This window comes from Bombina bombina, chromosome 2 (assembly GCF_027579735.1).
Source record: "Bombina bombina isolate aBomBom1 chromosome 2, aBomBom1.pri, whole genome shotgun sequence".
In the NCBI taxonomy this organism is placed as follows: domain Eukaryota; kingdom Metazoa; phylum Chordata; class Amphibia; order Anura; family Bombinatoridae; genus Bombina; species Bombina bombina.
Window position 1 is genome coordinate 188,430,607 of NC_069500.1, and position 24,916 is coordinate 188,455,522.

The window sequence follows — 24,916 nt, forward strand, 5'->3', positions numbered from 1 at the left end:
ACACATCCCAGTGTTTAAAATTCAGACATCTATCAAATTAGGAGATATAAATTTCAAAGGATTTTCTATCAGATCACCAGACCCCCCTGTAGGGAGAGAGAGCCTAGAAGTCTGAAATGATCAATTCTTTGAAGCTAGCAAGACTTCAGGATGGCCAGGAAATGTAAATATTTATTATCTAGGTGTTAAAGAGACACTGAACCCAATTTTTTTCATTAATGATTCAGATAGAGCATGCCATTTTAAGCAACTTTCTGATTTACTTATATTATCAATTTTTCTTCATTCTCTTGGTATCTTTATTTAAAATGCAAGAATGTAAGTTTAGATGCTGGCCCATTTTTGGTGAACAACCTGGGTTGTTCTTGCTGATTGGTGGATAAATTCATCCACCAATAAAAAAAATGCTGTCCACAGTTCTGAACCAAAAAAAGCTTAGATGCCTTCTTTTTCAAATAAACATAGCAAGAGAATGAAGAAAAATTGATAATAGGAGTAAATGATAAAGTTGCTTAAAATTGCATGCTCTATCTAAATCTCTAAAGAACAAATTTGGGTTCAGTAAGTGTTCCATACTGAGTTCCAATACACAGACCCTAGACTCTATGTCAGCTTCAAATGCCCTTGATATTATAGGGGGAAGTTAAAAAGTCATTTGAAATAAATTGTATAATTTTCAGATCTTTTTAAAATTCTCAGATCATATTGAAAACACACACACACACACACACACATATATATATATATATATATATATATATATATATATATATATATATATATATATATATGTACTGATCTGAAAATTATACTATATTAAATAAATGTCTACTGTATTGAATAATTAGCTGCATTGGTGAATTAAAAATGTTTAACCATCGCTCATCTGGGCCCTTCAATTCCTCTCCTGGGACCTCGATATAAAAACTCAAACAATTACTTTGGGAAAAGAAGGTAAATTAAAAAGGGAAGGGAGAGTGGAAAAAAGACATTGTGTCATTGTAATAAACCCACTGAAGTGTTAAAATTCATGGTGTATCTCAGGTTGTAGATACTCGTAGGTCAATTTTATTTTATTTTACTTTTCTGAAGTACTGCTATGTTATCTATCATTCACCATTAGACAGCATTTGTAATGGACGTTGTTTTCTTCTGTTCCACATTGTATGTTTTGAAATTCTCAATAAAAATAATAAAAAAAAAAAAACTAATTAAAATTAAAAATATTATAATTATATATTATAATATATATTATAGGTTATAAAAATATTATAAATATGTTTATAAATATATAAATAAAAATAAATATATTAAAAGTTTATAATAAAATAATTGTGCAAACATGCCCGGTATATCCATCATGCCAATATACAAATGGTATTCAGTTTCTTTAACACTTATCAGAAACACCACTCTATCTAATTGAAAATACATAAATGGGTTTTTCTTTGATAGGCATCAAGAACTTCAGGGCGCCACCGTGCAAAAAGGGAGATCAAATCTCATGGCAGTTATCAAGCCTGACTGTTTCGTACTCAGATTTAAGTTTGTTAAAAAAAAAATAACTAAATTAAAAAAAATTGAAAGATTAGAATATACCTGTATATATCCTTATTTACCTCCAAATATTTCTTTAACTGCTGTCTTGATAAACTTAAACTGACATGTTTTTTGGAATCTATTATTAATGATTTCCTCTTATGCCCCCAGACTTCTCACCTGCTGCTCCTACCCTTTGAAACTGTTTTATGTATCTGTATTATTTTACATGAAACAATGTTATTGTGTGGCCCCTAGTTTTGTATCCAGCACTTTACAAATACATTTTAATAGTAATAATAATTATAGTGATCACAAAAAGGAATAAATATTCTGAAGATGAAAAAATGAGAAGTATAAAGATTTATGTACAAGCAAACCAATACAAATTTGTTTATTTTTTATATATTGTGTCTCTTACATTTAACTGTCATTGACATTAACAAAAATGTAATTTTATTTCATAAATGTCCAAAATAAACTTTAGTGAACACTTTCCTTCAATGTCCAATAAATCCTTGTTCTTGGAATTTGGTTCAAAATTAAATTTATATTTTTAATATAAACAAGAGGCAGAAGCAGAAAATAACCCCCAGTATGTGTGTTTAGGGGAGCAAAGGAGAGACAAATATCATCTCATTTAAAAAAATAAATGAGCCCCCCCCCCCCCACATCGGAAACACTTAAATAAAGTTTTTAACCCCTAATCTGCCGACCGGACATCGCTGCCACTTTAATAAATATATTAACCCCTAACCCGCTGCACTCCCGCCTAGCAAACATTAGTTAAATATTATTAACCCCTAATCTGCCGTCCCTAACATCGCCGACACCTACCTACATTTATTAACCCCTAATCTGCCGACCCCAACGTCGCTGCAACTATATTAAACTTATTAACCCCTAAACCTAAGTCTAACCCTAACCGTAACACCCCCCTAACTTAAATATAATTTAAATAAAACAAAATAAAATTACTACAATTAAATAAATTAATCCTATTTAAAACTAAATACTTACATATAAAATAAACCCTAAGATATCTACAATATAACTAATAGTTACATTGTAGCTATCTTAGGGTTTATATTTATTTTACAGGCAAGTTTGTATTTATTTTAACTAGGTAGAATAGTTATTTAATAGTTATTAACTATTTAATAACCACCTAGCTAAAATAAATACAAATTTACCTGTAAAATATATCCTAACCTAAGTTACAATTACACCTAACACTACACTATAATTAAATTAATTACATAAACTAACTACAATTAACTACAATTAAATTTAATAAACTAAAGTACGAAAAACAAAAACACTAAATTACAGAAAATAAAAAAATAATTACAACTTCTCTCACTCACAAACTCCTTTAGTCTTTCACAATCCACCCTATTCCCTACTCACCGTGACGGACACTCTCTTGATCTGGTATTCTCCTACCTCTGCTCCCCTTCTGATGTCACCTGTCGCCCATTTCCCATATCAGACCACCATCTGCTCACCTATAATCTCAATGTACAGGCTAAACCTATTTCTACCCCCCGCCACCACACCTGTAGAAATCTGCACACTGTGGATCCTCTCCAACTTTCTAACCTTATTCAAAAATGCCTTCCCCACACTTCCACGGTATCCTGCCCTGACCTTGCTACAAACCACTATAACAATACTCTCTCCTCTGCACTCGACACCCTTGCTCCTCCACAAATATGCAAAACCCAACGTCGTCAGCTCCAGCCCTGGCACTCTCAGCAAACAGGTCTGAGGTGGAGGGTATATAGGGGCGTTGTTACCAACTTAAGGGATCGTAATTAGCTATATTAGTAAACTTTATCTGATATATGAACCAAATTATCTGTGTTGGGATATATGTACAGTGATAAATATACTAATAAAATATGTATTTTATAATCATGTGTAACTTGTATTCTATCAGTTCAATGTGCCAGGTGAAAATGTGATGCTTAGTGTTCCTAGTATTTTAAACAATATATTTATATACAAATTACTTATATAAAAAGTGTGTATACTTAGTGTGAATACACTATTTTAGTAAATAGTATTCGGTGATAATCCTTAATTTCTAGACCTAATACGGTTCTTTCACTGAAAAAGTGATATTAAATGAAAAAACTTCAATGAAAAGTGTGTATACTTAGTGTGAATACACTATTTTAATAAATAGTATTTGGTGATAATCCTTAATTTCTAGACCTAATACGGTTCTTTCGCTGAAAAAGTGATGATAAATGAAAAAACTTCAATAAATCAAATAAAATAAAACTTCCCCTTGGATCCTTACATTAGGGTGTTTTGTGCATTAATGCGAAATGAACCGTATTAGGTCTAGAAATTAAGGATTATCATCGAATACTATTTATTAAAATAGTGTATTCACACTAAGTATACACACTTTTCATTGAAGTTTTTTCATTTAATATCACTTTTTCAGCGAAAGAACCGTATTAGGTCTAGAAATTAAGGATTATCACCGAATACTATTTACTAAAATAGTGTATTCACACTAAGTATACACACTTTTTATATAAGTTATTTGTATATAAATATATTGTTTAAAATACTAGGAACACTAAGCATCACATTTTCACCTGGCACATTGAACTGATAAAATACAAGTTACACATGATTATAAAATACATATTTTATTAGTATATTTATCACTGTACATATATCCCAACACAGATAATTTGGTTCATATATCAGATAAAGTTTACTAATATAGCTAATTACGATCCCTTAAGTTGGTAACAACGCCCCTATATACCCTCCACCTCAGACCAGTTATTTCATAAGACCGAAGGATCTTATATTTATAGGGTGTTTGGGATCTTCATAGTTCCAGTGCTCTACTCGCCCATACACAAAATCACTCTCAGCAAACACTCTATCTACAAAAATGCTCCCGTGCTGCTGAACGTGCCTGGAGGAAATCCCGCTCTGAACCCGATTTCCTACACTATAAGTTCATTCTTTATTCTTACTCCTCTGCCCTTCACTTAGCCAAGCAAAGCTACTTCTCTTCTCTCATATCTTCTCACTCCTCAAACCCTAAACGTCTCTTCTCCACTTTCAACACTCTCCTCTATCCACCTGCACCACCCCCCTCATCTGACTTTAGTGCTCAAGACTTGGCAGACTACTTTTTCAACAAAACACTTACCATCAGAAGTAACATCCCACCACAAGACTGCAACCTTTCATCTCCGCCCCCGGTCACCCCCTCCAACACTCTAAGTACCTTCCCCCCAACCACATGAAGTGAATTCCCTAATATCTTCCTCACACCTCACTACCTGCCCCCTTGACCCTATCCCTTCACATCTAATACCTTCTCTGTCCTCTACCCTCACCCCAGCTCTTACTCACATATTCAACCGATCCCTTACTACTGGTTCATTTCCATCATCCTTCAAACATGCAAAGGTCACCCCCATCCTCAAAAAACCCTCCCTCAACCCCAATTCTCCTGCAAACTACCGTCCCATATCACTACTTCTGCTAGCTTCTAAAGTCCTGGAAAAACTAGTTTTCGATCGCTTAACACACTTCCTATCCTTCAACTCATTGCTTGACCCCTGCAATCTGGCTTCCGTCCACAACACTCAACTGAGACTGCCCTCACTAAGGTTACTAACGATCTTCTTTCTGCTAAAAACAATGGCCACTATTCTATACTTATCTTACTTGACCTGTCTGCTGCCTTTGCCACTGTTGACCATCCCCTCCTCCTACGGACTTTCAGCTCCCTTGGGCTCTGTGACATTGCCCTCTCCTGGATCCACTCTTATCAATCTAATAGGTCCTTTTCTGTCTCATTTGCTGGTGACTCATCCTCTTCTCTGCCTCTGTCTGTTGGAATACCTCAAGGATCTGTTCTAGGCCCTCTACTCTTCCCTATTTATACTTCCTCACTGGGTAAACTTATCAGTAGCTATGGCTTCAACTATCACCTCTATGCTGATGATACTCAGATCTACCTATCCACACCTGCACTCTCTCCTTCTGTCCTTTCCCACATCAGCGACTGCTTATCTGGCATTTCTTCCTGGATGGCCTCTCACCACCTAAAAATCAACATGTCCAAGACTGAGCTTCTTCTAATCCCCCCAACTAATTCTACTCCAGTTTCTAACTTTACTATCACTGTCGGTGACACCACTATCTCCCCATCACCCCAAGTCCGCTGCCTAGGAGTTACGCTCAACTCCAATCTGTCCTTCATACCCCAAATCCAATCGCTCTCTTCATCCTGTCGCAACCACCTACGCAATATCTCCAAAATTCGTCCTTTCCTGAGTGCTGAAACTACTAAACAGCTAATCCATTCCCTAGTAATTTCCCGGCTTGACTACTGTAACAACCTACTAACTGGCCTTCCACTCTCCCGCCTCTCCCCCCTTCAATCCATCCTAAATGCCTCTGCTAGGTTAATCCACCTCTCCCAACGCTCTGTATCTGCCGCACCCCTCTGTGAGTCCCTTCACTGGCTCCCCATTCACAGCAGAATTAAATTCAAAATTCTCACTCTGACCTACAAAGCCCTTACCAATGCAGCCCCCCCATACCTGTCCTCACTCATCAACAAATATACTCCAGCCCGTCCCCTAAGATCCAATAATGATCTACTCCTTGCTTCTTCTACCATCACCTCCTCTCATGCTAGACTACAGGACTTCTCTCATGCGGCACCAACCCTCTTGAACGCACTTCCTCGAGCTGTCAGACTTTCCCCCAACCTCTCCTCCTTTAAACGCTCCCTAAAGACCACCTTGTTCAGGGAAGTCTATAACCAAATCAGTAACTAATGAATTCCACTTGCCTAATAGTTGCCCTCATCTAACTTCACACTAACATCATTCCCACCTTTGCAGTCCCCACCTCCTGTTTCTCACCCTCCTACCCATTTAGATTGTAAGTTCCCACGGGAACAGGGCTCCCAATTCCTCCTGTATTTGTTTGTTAAATTTTGTCTGGTGTCTCATATTGTACTGTCCTTTTATCTTTGTTACATATGAACAGCGCTGCGGAATCTGTTGGCGCTTTATAAATAAAGAATAATAATAATTACAATTTTCTTAAACTAATTACACCTACTCTAATCCCCCTAATAAAATAAAAAAGCCCCCCAAAATAATAAAAATCCCTACCCTATACTAAATTACAAATAGCCCTTAAAAGGACCTTTTGCAGGGCATCCTCTTCAAACGAAGTCCAAGCGAAGAATGAAGGTTCCTTTAAATGACGTCATCCAAGATGGCGTCCCTTGAATTCTGATTGGCTGATAGGATTCTATCAGCCAATCGGAATTAAGGTAGGAAAAATCCTATTGGCTAATGCAATCAGCCAATAGGATTGAGGTCATATTCTATTGGCTGATTGGAACAGCCAATAGAATGCAAGCTCAATCCTATTGGCTGATTGGATCAGCCAATAGGATTGAACTTCAATCCTATTGGCTGATTGGATCAGCCAATTGGATTTTTCCTACCTTAATTCTGATTGGCTGATAGAATCCTATCAGCCAATTGAAATTCAAGGGACGCCATCTTGGATGACGTCATTTAAAGGAACCTTCATTCTTCGCTGGGACTTTGTTTGAAGAGGATGCTCCGCGTCGGCTGGATTGAAGATGGACCCGCTCCGCTCCAAATGGATGAAGATAGAAGATGCCTTCTGGATGAAGACTTCTGCCACTTGGAGGACCTCTTCTGCCCGGATCGGATAAAGACTTCTGCCCCTCTGGAGGTCCACTTGTGCCCGACTGGGTGAAGACGTCTCAAGGTATTGTAATCTTCAAGTGGGTAGTGTTAGGTTTTATTAAGGGGGATTGGGTGGGTTTTAGAGTAGGGTTGGGTGTGTGGGTGGTGGGTTTTAATGTTGGGGGGTATTGTATTTTTTTTTTACAGGTAAAAGGGCTGATTACTTTGGGGCAATGCCCTGCAAAAGGCCCTTTTAATGGCTATTTGTAATTTAGTATAGGGTAGGGCTTTTTATTATTTTAGGGGGCTTTTTTAGGGGGATTAGAGTAGGTGGAATTAGGTCTGAAAAAAATTAATTATTTTTTTATGTAATTTAGTGTTTGTTGTTTTTCGTACTTTAGTTTATTTAATTTAATTGTAATTAATTGTAGTTAATTTAGGTAATTTATTTAATTATAGTGTAGTGTTAGGTGAAATTGTAACTTAGGTTAGGTTTTATTTTACAGGTAAATTTGTACTTATTTTAACTAGGAAGTTATTAAATAGTTAATAACTATTTAATAACTATTGTACCTAGTTAAAATAAATACAAAGTTGCCTGTAAAATAAAAATAAACCCTAAGCTAGCTATAATGTAACTATTAGTTATATTGTAGCTATTTTAGGGTTTATTTGATAGGTAAGTATTTAGTTTTAAATAGGAATAATTTAGTGAATTGTAGTAATTTTATTAAGAATATTTAAAATTATATTTAAATTAGGGGGGATGTTAGGGTTAGGGTTAGACTTAGGTTTAGGGGTTAATAACTTTATTATAGTGGCGGCGACGTTTGAGGCGGCAGATTAGGGGTTAATAAATTTAATATAGTTGCGGTGATGTTGGGGGGGCAGAGTAGGGGTTAATAAATATAATGTAGGGTTCGGCGATGTTGGGGGCAGTAGATTAGGGGTTAATAAGTATAATGTAGGTGGCGGCGGTGTCCAGAGCGGCAGATTAGGGGTTAATAATATAATGTAGGTTGCGGTGATGTCAGGGGCGGCATATTAGGGGTTAATAAGTGTAAGATTAGAGGTGTTTAGACTCGGGTTTCATGTTAGGGTGTTAGGTGCAGACATAAAATGTATTTCCCCATAGGAAACAATGGGGCTGCGTTAGGAGCTTTACGCTGCTTTTTTGCAGGTGTTAGGTTTTTTTTCAGCCGACTCAGCCCCATTGTTTTCTATGGGGAAATCGTGCACGAGCACATTTAGCCAGCTTACCCCTACCGTAAGCAGCGCTGGTATTACAGTGAGATGTGTAGCTAAATTCTGCTCTACGCTCACTTTTTTGTGGCTAACGCTGGGTTTAAAAAAACCCTGTAATATCAGCGCTGTCTTAAGTGAGTGGTGAGAAAAAAAGGCTCGTTAACAACGCAAGCCTTACCGACAAAAACTCGTAATCTCACCAAGAGAGTTTTGTAAGGCAAAATTTGGCCTAACATTTACTTCTAGACGTTTGCGTCCCCTCTTATATGATGGGAAAAATAATTTATCTGGTAAAGCTGAAACTCTCAACTATTGGTTGTTTGGTAATGTATTAATGGTTATTTTATATTTTTAATAGATTTTAGCAAATAAATTTTTTAAAGCATAGTATAGCTGCAGCCTATGAGTTAAAATGTATCTTATTCTTATATTTAATGTTGATTAGACTAGGGTAGTAAGTGTACTGGTGTTAAAAATTATTATTAAGAAAGGAATTATATATTTTTATGTCATAAGTTAAATGCAGTTATTGTGATATATTTTAGAATTTGTTTTATTGTGGCTAAATAAGAAGTGTTTCATACTAGATTAATTGGCATATGTTGAATTGGTAGTATTGTGTAACAATCTCTGGGTTTAAGTGAAGTATGTTAGATTATATGGGGTTAAAAATAGCTTAATTATATTTCGCTGGAAAATCCATAGATTTATTAGGATTTGGTTATATTGTTAACTAAGCATTGTCGAGTTAGTAGTCCATATTGTGGTATTGGAGCAAGTGTTGCTGGCTAATTATACATTGTCTTGTAAGTTTTTGGTAATATCTGATGTTTAATTTATCTGGAGCTAAGGTTAACTTATAGAAATATATTTATGGTTTGCTTTTATAGAAAATTGTAACAGCATAGACAAATATAATGGATTCATAATCTATTTTCTACATAAATATATTCGTTGTGTTTTAAAGAAAGGATTAACTGATCAGAACTTTGGAAATATTGTTACGTAAATATATAATACGTTAGAGGTTACCACTGAAATAGAGTATAATTAATATTGTAACCTAAGTTATATCTAGCAACGTAAATATTTAACAATTATACCCATTTACAAAATCAATTTTGCAAACGTGTTTCTTATATGTTTTGATTGTAATTACTGCTTTTCTGTTGCTGGTGGTTCCCGTTTAAGGTACGGGATGTCATGTACTGGGCTCCTGACTCAACTATAGATATTTCACTTAACCAATAATATTATTTCAGGACACGTGGGCAATTATTCATTTCAATTAAAGTTTAATTAATTTTGTAATTAACATTTTAAACCCCAAAATACACATGTAATCATAAAAGAATAAAATCATAAAAGAATATTTAAATTATATTATTTACAGTGGGGCAAAAAAGTATTTAGTCAGCCAGCACCAATTGTGCAAGTTCTCCCACTTAAGAAGATGAGAGAGGCCTGTAATTTTCATCATAGGTATACCTCAACTATGAGAGACAAAATGTGGAAACAAATCCAGACAATCACATTGTCTGATTTGGAAAGAATTTATTTGCATATAATAGTGGAAAATAAGTATTTGGTCACCTACAAACAAGCAAGATTTCTGGCTCTCACAGACGAGGCTCCTCTGTCCTACACTCATTACCTGTATTAATGGCACCTGTTTGAACTTGTTATCAGTATAAAAGAAACCTGTCCACAACCTCAAACAGTCACACTCCAAACTCCACTATGGTGAAGACCAAAGAGCTGTCGAAGGACACCAGAAACAAAATTGTAGACCTGCACCAGGCTGGGAAGACTGAATCTGCAATAGGCAAGCAGCTTGGTGTGAAGAAATCAACTGTGGGAGCAATAATTAGAAAATGGAAGACATACAAGACCACTGATAATCTCTCTCGATCTGGGGCTCCACGCAAGATCTCACCCTGTGGGGTCAAAATGATCACAAGAACGGTGAGCAAACATCCCAGAACCACATGAGGGGACCTAGTGAATGACCTGCAGAGAGCTGGGACCAACGTAACAAAGGCTACCATCAATAACACACTATGCCGCCAGGGACTCAGATCCTGCAGTGCCAGACATGTCCCACTGCTTAAGCCAGTACATGTCCGGGCCCATCTGAAGTATGCTAGAGAGCATTTGGATGATCCAGAAGCGGATTGGGAGAATGTCATATGGTCAGATGAAACCAAAGTAGAACTGTTTGGTAGAAACACAACTCGTCGTGTTTGGAAGAGAGAATTCTGAGTTGCAACCAAAGAACACCATACCTACTGTGAAGCATGGGGGTGGCAACATCATGCTTTGGGGCTGTTTCTCTGCAAATGGAACAGGACGACTGATCCATGTACATGAAAGAATGAATGGGGCCATGTATCGTGAGATTTTGAGTGCAAACTTCCTTCCATCAGCAAGGGCATTGAAGATGAAACGTGGCTGGGGCTTTCAGCATGACAATGATCCCAAACACACCGCCCGGGCAACGAAAGAGTGGCTTTGTAAGAAGCATTACAAGGTCCTGGAATGGCCTAGCCAGTCTCCAGATATCAACCCCATAGAAAACCTTTGGAGGGAGTTGAAAGTCCGTGTTGCCCAGCGACAGCCCCAAAACATCACTGCTCTAGAGGAGATCTGCATGCAGGAATGGACCAACATACCAGCAACCGTGTGTGACAACCTTGTGAAGACTTACAGAAAATGTTTGACCTCTGTCATTGCCAACAAAGGATATATAACAAAGTATTGAGATGAACTTTTGATATTGACCAAATACTTATTTTCCACCATAATTTGCAAATAAATTCTTTCCAAATCAGACAATGTGATTGTCTGAATTTGTTTCCACATTTTGTCTCTCATAGTTGAGGTATACCTATGATGAAAATTACAGGCCTCTCTCATCTTCTTAAGTGGGAGAACTTGCACAATCGGTGGCTGACTAAATACTTTTTTGCCCCACTGTAATTAGAAGCAGACTAACTCAACAGAGGGCCTTGGTGCATTTTTTTGCACCCCCAAAGGTAAATCAATAGTAAGCAAAATTAATAATGCCTATGTATAGACTGACTGTTCTGACCCCCCGGCACTTGGACCCCAGTGCCACTGCACCTCCCGCACCAAATGTAGTTCCGCCGCTGATTAGTGCACAGGTCTCATAGTCTAAAACTGTTAATTGAACTATATTTTTTAGTTATTTTTAAACATATAGCCCGAGCATGACCTACAACTTTATCTTTGGCAAAACATCAATACAAACACCCAATAAATAGTACTTGAAACATGCAAACATTAGTTTTCAACTAAGTCCAAGGTGAAGAATTTGAAAAGTCCAAGCATCCTTTGAAAAAAAAGCTAAAATTGTTTTTAATGGATTGGGATATTTGTGTTGAATTGTTCTTGTAGATGGTTTAGGGGATGTATACGACCAAATGCATTAGCAAAAACTGAGATATATGGGTTAAAGTGGGGTTGACATTTGGATTCAAACTGCCATACTATAACCCAACCTGTAAACATTATAAGGTCATTTGGGTGGATTGGAATCCAGGCCCTTATGTGAACTGATATGAGAAGTTTTTTGATGGGAGGAAATATGGTTTTGAGGATTCGCATTGTTAAATATCTGATGAGATGACATGTTTACCACTTTGATGACATCATAAAATATTTTGAAAATGTGCTCATACGATAAACTTGTGCCCTGATAACACTGGCCCGTACTGGTTGATAGTGATACAGGTGAGGTGGCAGCACCTGTTTGTTATGTTATTGACATGCATTTTTTTCTAGTGCTGTAGTGTTTGGAAGGGTAAATAGATGGTACGTGTTTTCATAATGTAAGTACTGGATACACTTTCTTGTGAATGACATGAGGCACCTAGACAATCCGTTGCTTGCCAATATTGCCAATATTGTTAATGACATTAACTAATAACACACCCACATTTAATTATAGAAACTGTATGTTATGGAAACTAATAACTGTTACGTGGAATTGAATATACAGGCTGGGATAATCAGTTAATATCTTCTTTGTTAATACTTTTCCTTTAAAAGAATAGTCTAGTCAAAATTAAACTTATATGATTCAGATAGTGCATGCAATTGGTAGAACTTTCTAATTTGTGTCTAAATGTAGCCACCAATCAGCAAGCACTACCCAGGTACTGAACCAAAAATGGGCTGGCTCCTAAACTTACATTCTTGAGTTTTCAAATAAAGATTACCAAAAGAATGAAGAAAAATTGATAATAGGAGTAAATTAGAAAGTTGCTTAAAATTGCCTGCTCTTTCTGAATCTTGAAAGTGTAATTTTGACTAGATTATCCCTTTAAATTACTGTTATCTTTGTCATAATGATGCTGCTGAATGAACATCCTCTCTGAGTCTTTAGCTTGAGGAATAATGCAACTCCAGGCATCCCATCTCTCCGGGAGTCTCCCGCATTTAAATAGTGGCTCCCTGACACCTGCAAATGAGATATAATATCCCAAAAACCAGATAAAAGTACCCCGCCATATTTATTATGGGCAAACAATCCTTATGAGCGGTGTAAAGCATCCCAGTTCAAATATGGCCGCTATGCATTCCAGTTTCAAACACGTGTGTGTTCCAGTACAATGTTTTACCCATAGTGCTCTAGCGTAAACTCTCTTACTGCTGCCTTTTCCAGCTGAGGCTCTGTACCCATATAGTCGCTGCTAGTAGCAGCTAAATCATCTCCTGGTTTTTGTGATCGGAACCCTCAGACAAACTGGTGAAGCCATAAGGGACGGAGTACTATCAACCCGTCCACGTCCAGCAGTAACCCAGGTCTGTCAAAAAATCAGCACACACTGCATAATAGAGAGACACACTGATGTGGCCATGTGTTAAATAACCAATGAACAGGGGAGAAAATATTATTTTGCAGGCGGCCGGTGTTCTGTAAGTGTTTGTGTGTAGTTAGAGTAGAGCTGTCCTCTCAATTTGTATATTGGCAGTATTTTTTTTCATCCCCTTTTTTTTGTAGGGGGGGTTTCGAGGGGGGGGGGGTGCAAGGGGGTGCCTCCCGGAAATGAGTTTTTGCAGGTTGGGATGTCTGCAACTCAGCACTTTATTACAAAAAGATAGAAAAATAAATTATAAAGAATAAAATATATCCACACTTAGTTTAATTATAGATTCACTAGTAAATAAACATATCTAAACACTCACTAGTACTTCCCTTAGAAACTTTAGTAGATACACTGAACATGGCTGTTTTCTGAGGACCATTTATATACAAAACTAGACTCAGTGCGTCCTCTTGGTCAATAAATACAGACTCCTGTTGAGTTGCCTCCACTGCAATGACATTTACTGTACAATACAATGGCGTCTTACTGTGATAATGATTAAGATGATCTGATGAATATATCACAAGGAATTGAACTGGCTTTAATGTACAATTTCCATTGTAATATACTTTTCGTAGAAATAAAGCAGGCAAAGAAAATAAATTTGCTGCAAATGTTTGTTTTTCAGAAGCAGCACTGTATTACTGAGTTCATCAAATCAAACAATACGAAATGAAATTCAAACCACACAAATGCATGTTTCTGAGAAACAGGAGATGAAAAAATGTGTTATGTTTCACTGCAATGCTCTCAGAAGCATAATAGCATTGAACTGTATAATGTCATTATTTATTTCCATAAATTACTGTCAATAAGAATTTTCTGTTGTGCACTGCTTGTCTAAATGCAACACCTTCTGATATCTCTCAAAGAAAAACATGTATTTATATTTCTTTGTAAATCGTCGGGGTTTTTTTAAAAGCATTTTACAATTATACAATTTTATGCTTTCTTTTGTTAACTTTTAAAGGATTAGTCTAGTCAAAATTAAACTTTCATGATTCAGATAGAGCAGGCAATTTTAAGTGACTTTCTAATTTACTCCTATTATCAAATTTTCTTCGTTCTCTTGATATCTTTATTTGAAAAAGCAAAAATGTAAGCACAGGAGACGGCCCATTTTGGGTTCAGCACCTGGACAGCGCTTGCTGATTGGTGTCTAAATGTAGCTACCAATCAGCAAGCGCTACCCAGGTTCTTAAATTATTTCTTTTTCAAATAAAGATACCAAGAGAACAAAGAAAATGTGATAATAAGAGTAAATTATAAAGTTGCACTTAAAATTGCATGTTCTATTTGAATCATGAAAGTTTATTTTTGACTTGACTATTCCTTTAAGAAAATATATATTTTGTATAATTGCACAGATCTGGGTATCTGAAGTTAGAGAATATAAAATATGTTCACACTTTGTATATAAAAATATATACCTAAAAAAATTAAGTATGTTACATTACCAAATCAAGGGATACATTTCTACCTCTTCATTGGACTTTTTACATGTAAAATCTTCATTTCATACATTTAATATTGTACTCTTGTTTAAACGGACAGTCAATACCAGAATTTTTGTTGTTTAAAGAGATAGTGAATCCCTTTATTAACCATTCCTCAGGTTTGCATAAACAACAGTGTTTTATATTTATATACTTTTTACCTCTGTGATTACCTTGTATGTATCTAAGCCTCTGCAAACTGCCCCCTTATTTCAGTTATTTTAATAGACTTGCATTTTAGCCAATCAGTGCTGACTCCTAGGTAAATCCACGTGTGTGAGCACAATGTTATCTATATGACACACATGAACTAACTCCCTCTAGTGGTGAAAAACTGTCAAAATGCATTAATATAAGAGGCATCCTTCAAGGTCTAAGAAATAAGCATATAAGTCTACCTAGGTTTAGCTTTTAAAGGGATACTAAGCCCACATTTTTTCTTTCATGATTCAGATAGAGCATGCAATTTTAAGGACCTTTTTAAATTTTGTCCAATTATCAATTTATCTTCGTTCTCTTGATATCTTTATTTGAAAAAGCTGGAATGTAAGGTAAGGAGCCAGCCCATTTTTGGTTCAGCACCTGGGTAGAGTTGCTGATTGGTTTGCAAGATTTAGCCACCAATCATGAAGCGCTACTCAGATGCTAAACCAAAAGTGGGCCGACTCTTAAGCTTACATTCCAGATTTTCCAAGTAAAGATAGCAAGAGAACAAAGAAAAATTGATAATAGGAGTAAATTAGAAAGTTGGTGAAAATTGCATGCTCCATCTGAACCATAAAAGAAAAAATGTGGGTTTAGTGTCCCTTTAATTAAGAATACTAAGAGAACAAAGCAAAATTAGTGATAAAAGTAAATTGGAAAGTTGTTTAAAATTACATGCCCTATTTGAATCATGAAAGTTTATTTTGGACTTGACTGTCCCTTTAATGATCATTTTGATGTATCTGACAGTTATTATTTATACTACATTATTTGTAGCTTTGTTATACAATGTTGCAAAACACTGCTGCCATAGAATACTAAAGACACATGCACACCCCTCAGCTCTTATGAGCCTACCTAGTTTTACTCTTCAATAAAAGATACCAAGAGAACAAAGCAAATTTTACAAAAGAGGAAAATTGGAAAGTTGTACAAAATTGCATGCTCCATCTGAATCATGAAAGTTTAATTTTGACTTTACTGTCCCTTTAACTGCTATTTTTCTCCCTTGTGTTCTTTAAAAAAAAGTTGTCTACCCTAGTTTTCACTTTGCAATGATCATTTAAATTAAAGGGAGTGTTTACCTTGAGGTTGAGATATTTTTTTCATGCGCTACATGTAATATGGGTTGTATTGGTAAAAATATTGTGACCGCGCAGTAACAATTGCGCTCCACTTCTTATCGAATGTTATAAATTGTATTCCAATATCTAAACAAGTAATAAGGTTGTGCGGTTTATATTGCTGTTTCAAGGCCAGGGGTCTGATATATGGGGGTGTACCTGACAAAAGCTAGAGAGTCATGAGGATGCACGCATCTGGAGCACTATATTTCCTCAGTTTTGCATTGATGATTTTAAAAATGTTATACACTTTTGAGCGTTAAATGGCTGCAATATAGTGCTCCCAACGTGTACATGATCCGTGGCCGGACTTTTAGCCGACAGACATTTGGCCAACGGTCATTTGGCTGACGGACATTTGGCCAACGGATAATAGTCCGACAGACAAGTGGCTGTCAAATAACAGTCCGGCCACGAGATAGATAGATTTGATAGATAAATAGATTAGATAGATAAATAGATTTGATAGATAGATACATTTGATAGATAGATTCGATAGATAGATAAATAGATACGACAGATAGATAATTTCCCAGATAGAGAATTACAAGACGTGTGGGCTGGGACCCATGGTTAGGTTCCCAGAGGCGGTTGCAGCGCCCGAGGCTCTGATTAGAACAGAGCACTCTGGAGCGTATCTGCCCTCAACCGAACTCGGAACATGCTTCGGCATTCTGTCCGTCTGCATTTTGTCAGAGCACTTCATGATCACAAGCTTAGTTATTGATGCTTTTCAACAAATGATACCAAGATAACAAAGTAAATTTGATATTAGAATTCATTTGCACACAGTGTCTGAATCATAAAATAAAAAATTGGGGTTTCACATGTAAATCATTGCAATTTTAGGGATACATTACTGTCCCTCCAATAAATAATGTATTTATTAAAAAAAGAGTACTGCTGTAACTTTATGTCATATCATTGAATTTTGTTGGAATAAGCAGAAGCTCCAGGGGGTGTTAAAACAGAAAAAGTCCCAAACGTACCCCGGGACTGACTAGGGGCTTTACACTACCCTTCCTGTACATAACAAATCTAACAGATCACCTAGACTCTGCTCTGAGCTTCCCAGTCCTGAGATGTTGGGAGGTTTGTTCTAATATACATTTTGCAACACTATTGTAGGTCTTTGAGTACTGCACAAGTGTTTTGTAATCTGCAGCACTGCTCTAAGAGTCTAGGTGAATTATTGGCCACAACATTGCAGTATAAAATTGCTTTAAAAACATATTTATTTACCATAAAGAATAAATATTTTTTTATAACATTCCTGCAGTGATTTGGTTGTTTTTTTTAAAAAAAAAATGTATCCAAAAATATCTATGAATATCTAGTTCATAGTATTACTTTACATACTTAAAAATCTGTTTAAAAATAACTGTATATTTGTTTTAGAGGGCCATAATAGTAAAAAAATAAATGCTCTAATTAGTTAGAGCATGTAATTTTAATACTATCGACCCTACACTACTGTGTGTTTAACCACTGCAACAGGGTTAAAGGCAAAGTAGAAGTGCCGCTTATAACTGCAGAGCACTGCTGGTACTGAGTGTAAACCATTGCTGATCCAATCAGCAGCATTAGTTGCACATCTGAGTTGCTCTGTTGATTGGATCAGCTTTAATTTCTGCACAGGTCCTTCAATGCTAACAAATCAGAGCATGTTATTTTTTAACTATTCTGGCGTTTCATGCATTCTCATCCAGACAGAGAGAATCTAGGTCCATTCATCTCTCTGTTTTGTTCTGATAGAAAAGCAGCTCGGTTTTGTTTAATGGCTATTGACCATCCAGGTTCAGGCCTTGAGATTCTTTTTTTTAAATAGGATAATTTATTCACTTTAACTTTTTGATGTGACTTACAAGTGCAATGTTCTGGTCATGGATTGATAGACAAGGGCTTTTGAGTAGAAGCATGTGTTCTAAAACAAACAAATCAGTATTTATTGCTTATAAAATGTGCATAATATTAAAATGTGAAACTCTAAAGTGAGTATGGGGTTGTATTTTTCATAGCTTAATTAGCTTTGTGCTTATGCAAAAAAGTAATTACTGTATAATGTAGATGTCAGCAGGCACCACTCATATATATCTATAATATCATTATATCATGAGTTCAAACGTATAATTTTTAAAAATTATAGCATGCATTCATCGTAATTGAAAGGGATAATGTTTACCCCAGTCTATAATTATTAGTCTTTTGTTAAAAGCAGGAACTTGCTTTGACAAGATATTATGCTACATGGCTATCTGCATCTGAAGCAGAACATCTAACTTTGAAGAGATGGTTATGACAAGACTTAGCTGAAGCAGGTACCTGTCTGTCTTTGCCAGGCTCATGGAACAATAGCTAAGCTGACACATAGCTGACCTCCAGGGAAAGACAGAAAAGTAATGTGACAAGGGACACCAGCTTGTCGGGGATGGAGCATTGGTATAATCTGTTCTCAAGTGTCTATTTTCGCTGAAGTGTATCACTGAAACACTGGACAGATGTCTGTGGAATACAGAACATTTAACTAAAAGAGACAGAAATTCACAAACAACTGTTAAAGAAATGTATTATTTTTTTTATCAAGTAGCTTATATAAATTACCCTTATTGTATTAATAACATCTTCTGGAAAGTGCATTTTTTAATTTAATCATCAGGAAATTATATTATGATTCTCATAATGAAGCTGTAATTATTAACATAAATGTTTAAAGGAGATTAGTTAGAAACACTACAGAGCTATTTATAGAAGTTTTATTGACTTTGGTTTAATATATCCTATACTATAAAAGGCCAAGTGTGTTTGTCCGAAGCTGTCATGTGCAGTAGAGACAGCACAAGGACAAACACACCTGGCCTTAGAGTCCCTTCCTGATCTGTGGTGCGGGCAGAAGTGGGCGTGGCCGGCATCAGCAGGGGGAGGGGGGGGGAGGGCGTGAAAGGGGCCGGGCCGGGCGCGGTCGTGCACGCGAGATAGAGGGAAGAGAGATAGAGAGGGGGGAGAGATAGAAAGAGAGGGTGAGAACAAAAGAGATGGGAGAGAGCTAAAGATAGGATAAGAGAGGGGAAAGAGCAAGAGAGGGGGAGAGAGAGCAAAATAGAGGGGGAGAGAGAAAATAAGAGGGGGAAAGAGAGAGAGCAAAAGAGAGGGGAAGAGAGAGAGCAAAAGAAAAGGGGGATAGAGAACAAAAGGAGAGAGGGGGCGAGAGAGAGAGGGGGAGAGAGAGAGAGGGGGGAGATAGAGGGGGAGAGAGGGGGGAGAGAGAGGGGGGAGAAAAAGGGGGGGAGGGGGAGAAAGGGGGGAGAGAGAAAGGGGAGGGAGGAGAGAAAGAGGGGGAGAGAGAGTGGGGGAGAGAGAGAGGGGAGAGAGAGGGAGAGAGAGAGAGGCGGGAGAGAGAGAGAGAGAGAGGGGAGAGAGAGAGGGGGGAGAGAGAGAGGGGGAGAGAGTGGGGGAGAGAGAGGGGGGAGAGAGAGAGGGGGGAGAGAGGGGGGGATATCGAGAGAGAGGGGGGGAGATCCAGAGAGAGGGGGGAGAGAGGGGGGGGAGAGAGAGAGGGGAGAGAGAGAGGTGGGGAGAGAGAGGGGGGGAGAGAGAGAGGGGGAAAGAGAGAGAGGGGGGAGAGAGAGGGAGAGGGGGAAGAGAGAGAGGGGGAGAGAGAGAGAGAGAGAGAGAGAGATGGGAGAGAGAGCAAAAGAGAGGGGAGAGAGAGCAAAAGAGAGGGGGAGAGAGAGCAATAGAGAAGGGGAGAGAGAGCAAAAGAGAGGGGAGAGAGAGCAAAAGAGAGGGGAGAGAGAGAGCAAAAAAGAGGGGGAGAGAGAGAGAGCAAAAGATAGGGGAGATAGAGAGAGCAAAAGAGAGTGGGAGAGCGCAAAAGAGAGGGGGGAGAGAGAGCGCAAAAGAGGGGGGAGAGAGTGCAAAAGAGGGGGGAGAGAGAGCGTAAAAGAGAGGGGGAGAGAGAGAGTGCAAAAGAGAGGGGGAGAGAGAGCACAAAAGAGAGGGGGAGAGAGAGAGCGCAAAAGAGAGGGGGGAGAGAGAGAGCGCAAAAGAGAGTGGGGAGAGAGAGAGCTCAAAAGAGAGGGGGAGAGCGCAAAAGAGAGGGGGGAGAGAGAGAGAGCAAAAGAGAGGGGGAGGGAGAGAGCGCAAGGCGTGGGACCGCTGTACTGCAAAAAATGGCCCGTGTGAACGGGCTTTAGGACTAGTAACTAAAATATTTTAATTAGTTTGGAATTCTGAAATTACTTGCTTGTGAAGCTATGAATCCTGCTCATGCACATCCAGTTGTGCAAGAGCAATGCTTGTCAATCATCCTGGACAAAACAGCCAATTAAGTATTATTTAAAATACCATTACATACAATAGAATTGCATAATGAACAAGTGCTTAATAAAAGGACAATGCTATTTTGAATAAGGAGTAGATTTTTATACATTTGCATTATTACTTCATCATGTGCCAGCAGCCATTCACAGACTCATATACCCATGCACTGTGAACTATTGCACATGCTCAGTAGTTTCCTGTTTGCATATGATAAGACTGTGCACAATTTAATAATGGAAGTAAAATAGAAAGTCTCTTAAAACTGCATACTCTATCTGAAGCATGAAAGTTTGATTTTGACTTGAGCGTCCCTTTATGTCACTTCTTGGTGGCAAGAGTAGGAAGCAGTGGTTGTAGGCCGCTTATTCCAAAGCTGAATATGTGTTTATTAAATAAAGCCCTTTTTTGTGATTTCAGTTCATTTTTTTTAAAATAAAATCTATAATTATCTAGGAAAGAAGAATGGGAATCTACAGTATATCTGAGTAAACTCAAGTTGAATAAAATTGAGTTTTCTTCTAAATTAAAGAAAAATTGATAATAGGAGTAAATTAGAAAGTTGCTTAAAATTGCATGCTCTATCTGAATCACAAAAGAAAAAAATGTAGGTTCAGTGTCCCTTTAACTGAAATCAAAACCTTATCCCTAAGATTATAGGTGTGAAATATAGAGGGAGATGGGTCAGTTGGAGCTGTACAGTGCAACATTAACATTTAATCAGTACCATGTGCGCATGCATGGGGACTGATTGGCAGGTATACTGCAGGCACAGTGCACTGAGCAAACGTAACAATCAGTGCTTGGCATGCATGCACATGGAGCTGACCTTAGTATTATAAATGGCTAATGGAGACATTTTAAACAATGCTTTGTAGCAGCTAGTTTATGATATAACGCTGGGTCTGTGCAGTGCCAACATATCTGAACTCAACTAAAGCCTGTGGTGATAATTCTATAGATATTAGATACATGGATTGCTATGTATATATTTTAGACTATTTTACAGTATTTAAAGAATCACAGGCACATATTTTCTTGTGAAACATTCCTAGAAAAATGATGCTGTTATAAACTGCACATTCTAAATATTAACAATAACAATACTTCAAAACTACACAGAGGTATAATTTAAAATGATATAAATATTTTTTTATATTTTCAATCATTTTTCACGTAATGAGTGAAATTTGCAGCATGAAATGTATAATTATAAAATGCCATGTAAAGGAATAGTATGCACAACCACACAATAACCGTGCAATCCTATACCTCCCTACACTTGTGGCTGGGTACTGGGGACTCAGGAGGTTGAGAGGGGTCAGTTGCTGTTTTGTTGGCCAGTGTTGGGAGGGGTTGTGGTTGTAGTGGTTTGTGGGTGGAATTGTTTGTGTGTCTGGGCAGTCTCTGGTTGTGTCTGGGTGGTTTATGTGCATATATGGGTGGGGCTGCAAATAAAAAGGACAGATTTAGGGACTGTCCCTCTTAAATAGGGACAGCTAGGAGGTCTGATTACCCCCTTAATAAAAGATAAATGTTAAGTACATAACGATTTTGGAAACACTTGATTGTATGGAATATATTTTATACGCATTTACTATTTAAACATTTCAGGCTACCAGAGGGATAATATTGTTCTAATCTATTGTGTGTTATCAATTAGAGCACTTTGGAATGCGTTATTACTTTCATTATCTCATTCTGTGTTTATGTTTTCTTTCAGATGATTTGGGCATTAGCATGCCTAGAAATAATTAGAACAAATAATTACAAATATAACAATATGTACTATTTCACATGGAATTCTCATTTCATGCTGTCTAGTAATTCAAGTATTTACCCAGTAAGTCAGGGTTTCTCGGCAGTTACTGAATATATTACAAAGGTTTACAAAAATGTGCATGATATACAAACATTTCTTAACAAATTAAAATAGTAAAAATAATTATAGTACTCACTAAATGACCTATAAACAAAAAAACTGTTTTTCACCATGTGGCCTATATTTGTAAACTATAGTAATGCTATATTACTTATAGATGTAAAAAACACATTTTCACTTCAGAATTAAAGGGACAGTGTACTGTAACATTTTCTCCCCTTTAGCTTGTTCCAAATTATCCATTTTCCCTGCTGGAGTGCATTAAATTGTATACAACATAGCTCATTTACCTTTATTTCATCATGTGAAATAGCTGGCTTTCCTGTTGAAAACCTCCAGCTATAATAAAAATGTCAGTACTGCAGTAATGGCTACAGTAAGGCTATACAAGCAAAAGACATTAGAACAAATCATCTTCCCAATGGTGATGTATGGAAAAAAAAACCAACCCTTTGTAAATGGTGATCCTGCACCAGCTTTAAATGTAATTAATTCTTATCTGCAGCTTGTCTGTGTACATTGTCCCTTATAAAATACATATTCATGGATAAAACATTTTGAACATGTTTAACACGGCTGCTCTTTTGTGTACAGGATAGACAGATTTTAAGTACAATGTTCTTTTAATATCATATGTTTATTAACTTATGGTAAGGCTTTTAATTTATACAATATCTAGTAGACTTACCAAGCCATCCAGAGCCAGAATTAGGTATGCACATGTCTGTCTCAGCACTGGGCAACACAAATCCAACTACAAACACTTCTACTCCATCAGCCATTAATGCCATTCCAAGTACAAAGAACAGAGTCCACTGAAATCGACCATGTCCACATTCTTGAATAATGAGCTCATATTGTTGCGCCAGTTCTTCTTCATCAGCTTTCCTCTCGCTTTCTAGCTCATGCCGATCTTTATACTCATCGGGTATTGGTTGACCTAAGGCCATACCATCTTTACCTTGCCCCATGCCAGGTATGCCTTGATATTCTCCCTCATAAATTTCATCATCTTCATCATGACCTTCTGTTGCTTCACTAGATCCTTCATCTTCATTAGCTTCATCATTATATTTTCCATGTGCATAATATTTATCTTCTTCTTCATTATAGTACTCATTATGGGATCTTGGAGCATATCCATCTGCCTCTACTTCTACGGTTCTGTTTTTCCCAGCATGCCTCTTCACTTCCTTGGCAATGTCTTTAGCTCCTTTCACTAATGAAGTCCTATCTCTGTAAGAGTCTTCCATATTGGAAAAATTCAAAATGTCCTTGTGAAACAATTCCTTTGGTGATTAGTTATAAAGAAAGATATCAAGGCCACAGAAGAGGAAGCACAAAGTTAATTATGCATCTGCAAAAAAAAAAGAAAGATAGTTAAACAAACAGGTACTGCAATTAATTTTAACAAAGATGATAAGCAACTGATTAAAAAGCAGGAGTGATTAACAGGGAATATGATACATTATGTTTTCATATTATATCAACATTCACATATAAACTGTTTAGTTATTAATATAATATTTCATGGTGAGATAAATGACAGTGTTCAAAGATTAATGGGTCTTTATAAAATCTAAATTATTAAAGGCCTATGAAACCCAATTTTTTTTTCATGATTCAGATAGAGCATGTGGTTTTGAACAACTTTCTAATTTTCTTCTATTTTTTTCGTTCTCTTGTATCTTTTGTTGAAAAGCAAGGATCACTTTGGAGCACTATATGGCAGCAGTTTTGCAAGCATGTTATTCACTTGCAAGAGCACTGGATGGCAGCACTATTTCCTGCCATGTAGTACTCCAGATACCTCTTCAACAAAGAATATCATGAGAACAAAGCACATTTCATAATATAAGTAATTTGGAAACTTTTTTTTGTGGGTTGATTTCCCTTTAAGGGGCCAATGATCTAAAACTATATTCTCAGATGAGATGATCTAAAATGATCCTCCACCACTGCAAGATCGCTCATAATTTTCTAGAAAGGCAAGTTTTGCTATACTTGTATAAGGGGCATTCCCTGCATTTCTGGATGTGAGAGTTGAGACAAGTCCAATGCAATATAGCACTGCATGACATAAAATATTGTATATATACACTTTGTAATATGTATTTGTATTACATTAGACTTCAGATTTTGTACTTTACATTTTATTACATTTAAGCTTTGCACTTTCTATTTTGTAGTTTAATGCATTTAGATTCTGTTTACAACAGTGTTTTTTAGGATTGTGATTTTACAAATTTTGCTTTTGCTTTGAAAGTTTCTGTGTAACGTTAAAATATTAGGATCATCTTTTGTATATCTTTTATAAATTATATTAGACTTTGTATTTTTTCTATGTATATATTCTATCATCAATACATATTCTGCACCTTTCTCAGTCCAACACCTCAAACTAACTATACTTAGATATTAGATACATAGCTTGGTATGTATATATTTTAGAATATTTTACAGTATTTAAAAAATCACAGGCGTATACTTT

General features: G+C 36.8%; 1 protein-coding gene across 2 annotated transcripts in view; it reads right to left on the reverse strand.

The window, feature by feature from the left end:
- The window catches only part of SV2C (synaptic vesicle glycoprotein 2C), a 370,967-nt gene extending 347,289 nt beyond the window's left edge, over positions 1–23,678 (reverse strand). For both annotated transcript variants that reach the window (XM_053701385.1, XM_053701387.1), the window contains exon 1: positions 23,114–23,678. In XM_053701385.1, coding sequence (XP_053557360.1) covers positions 23,114–23,678 — 565 coding nt within the window. The remainder of the gene's footprint in view (positions 1–23,113) is intronic.
- Between the last annotated feature and the right edge of the window lie 1,238 nt (positions 23,679–24,916).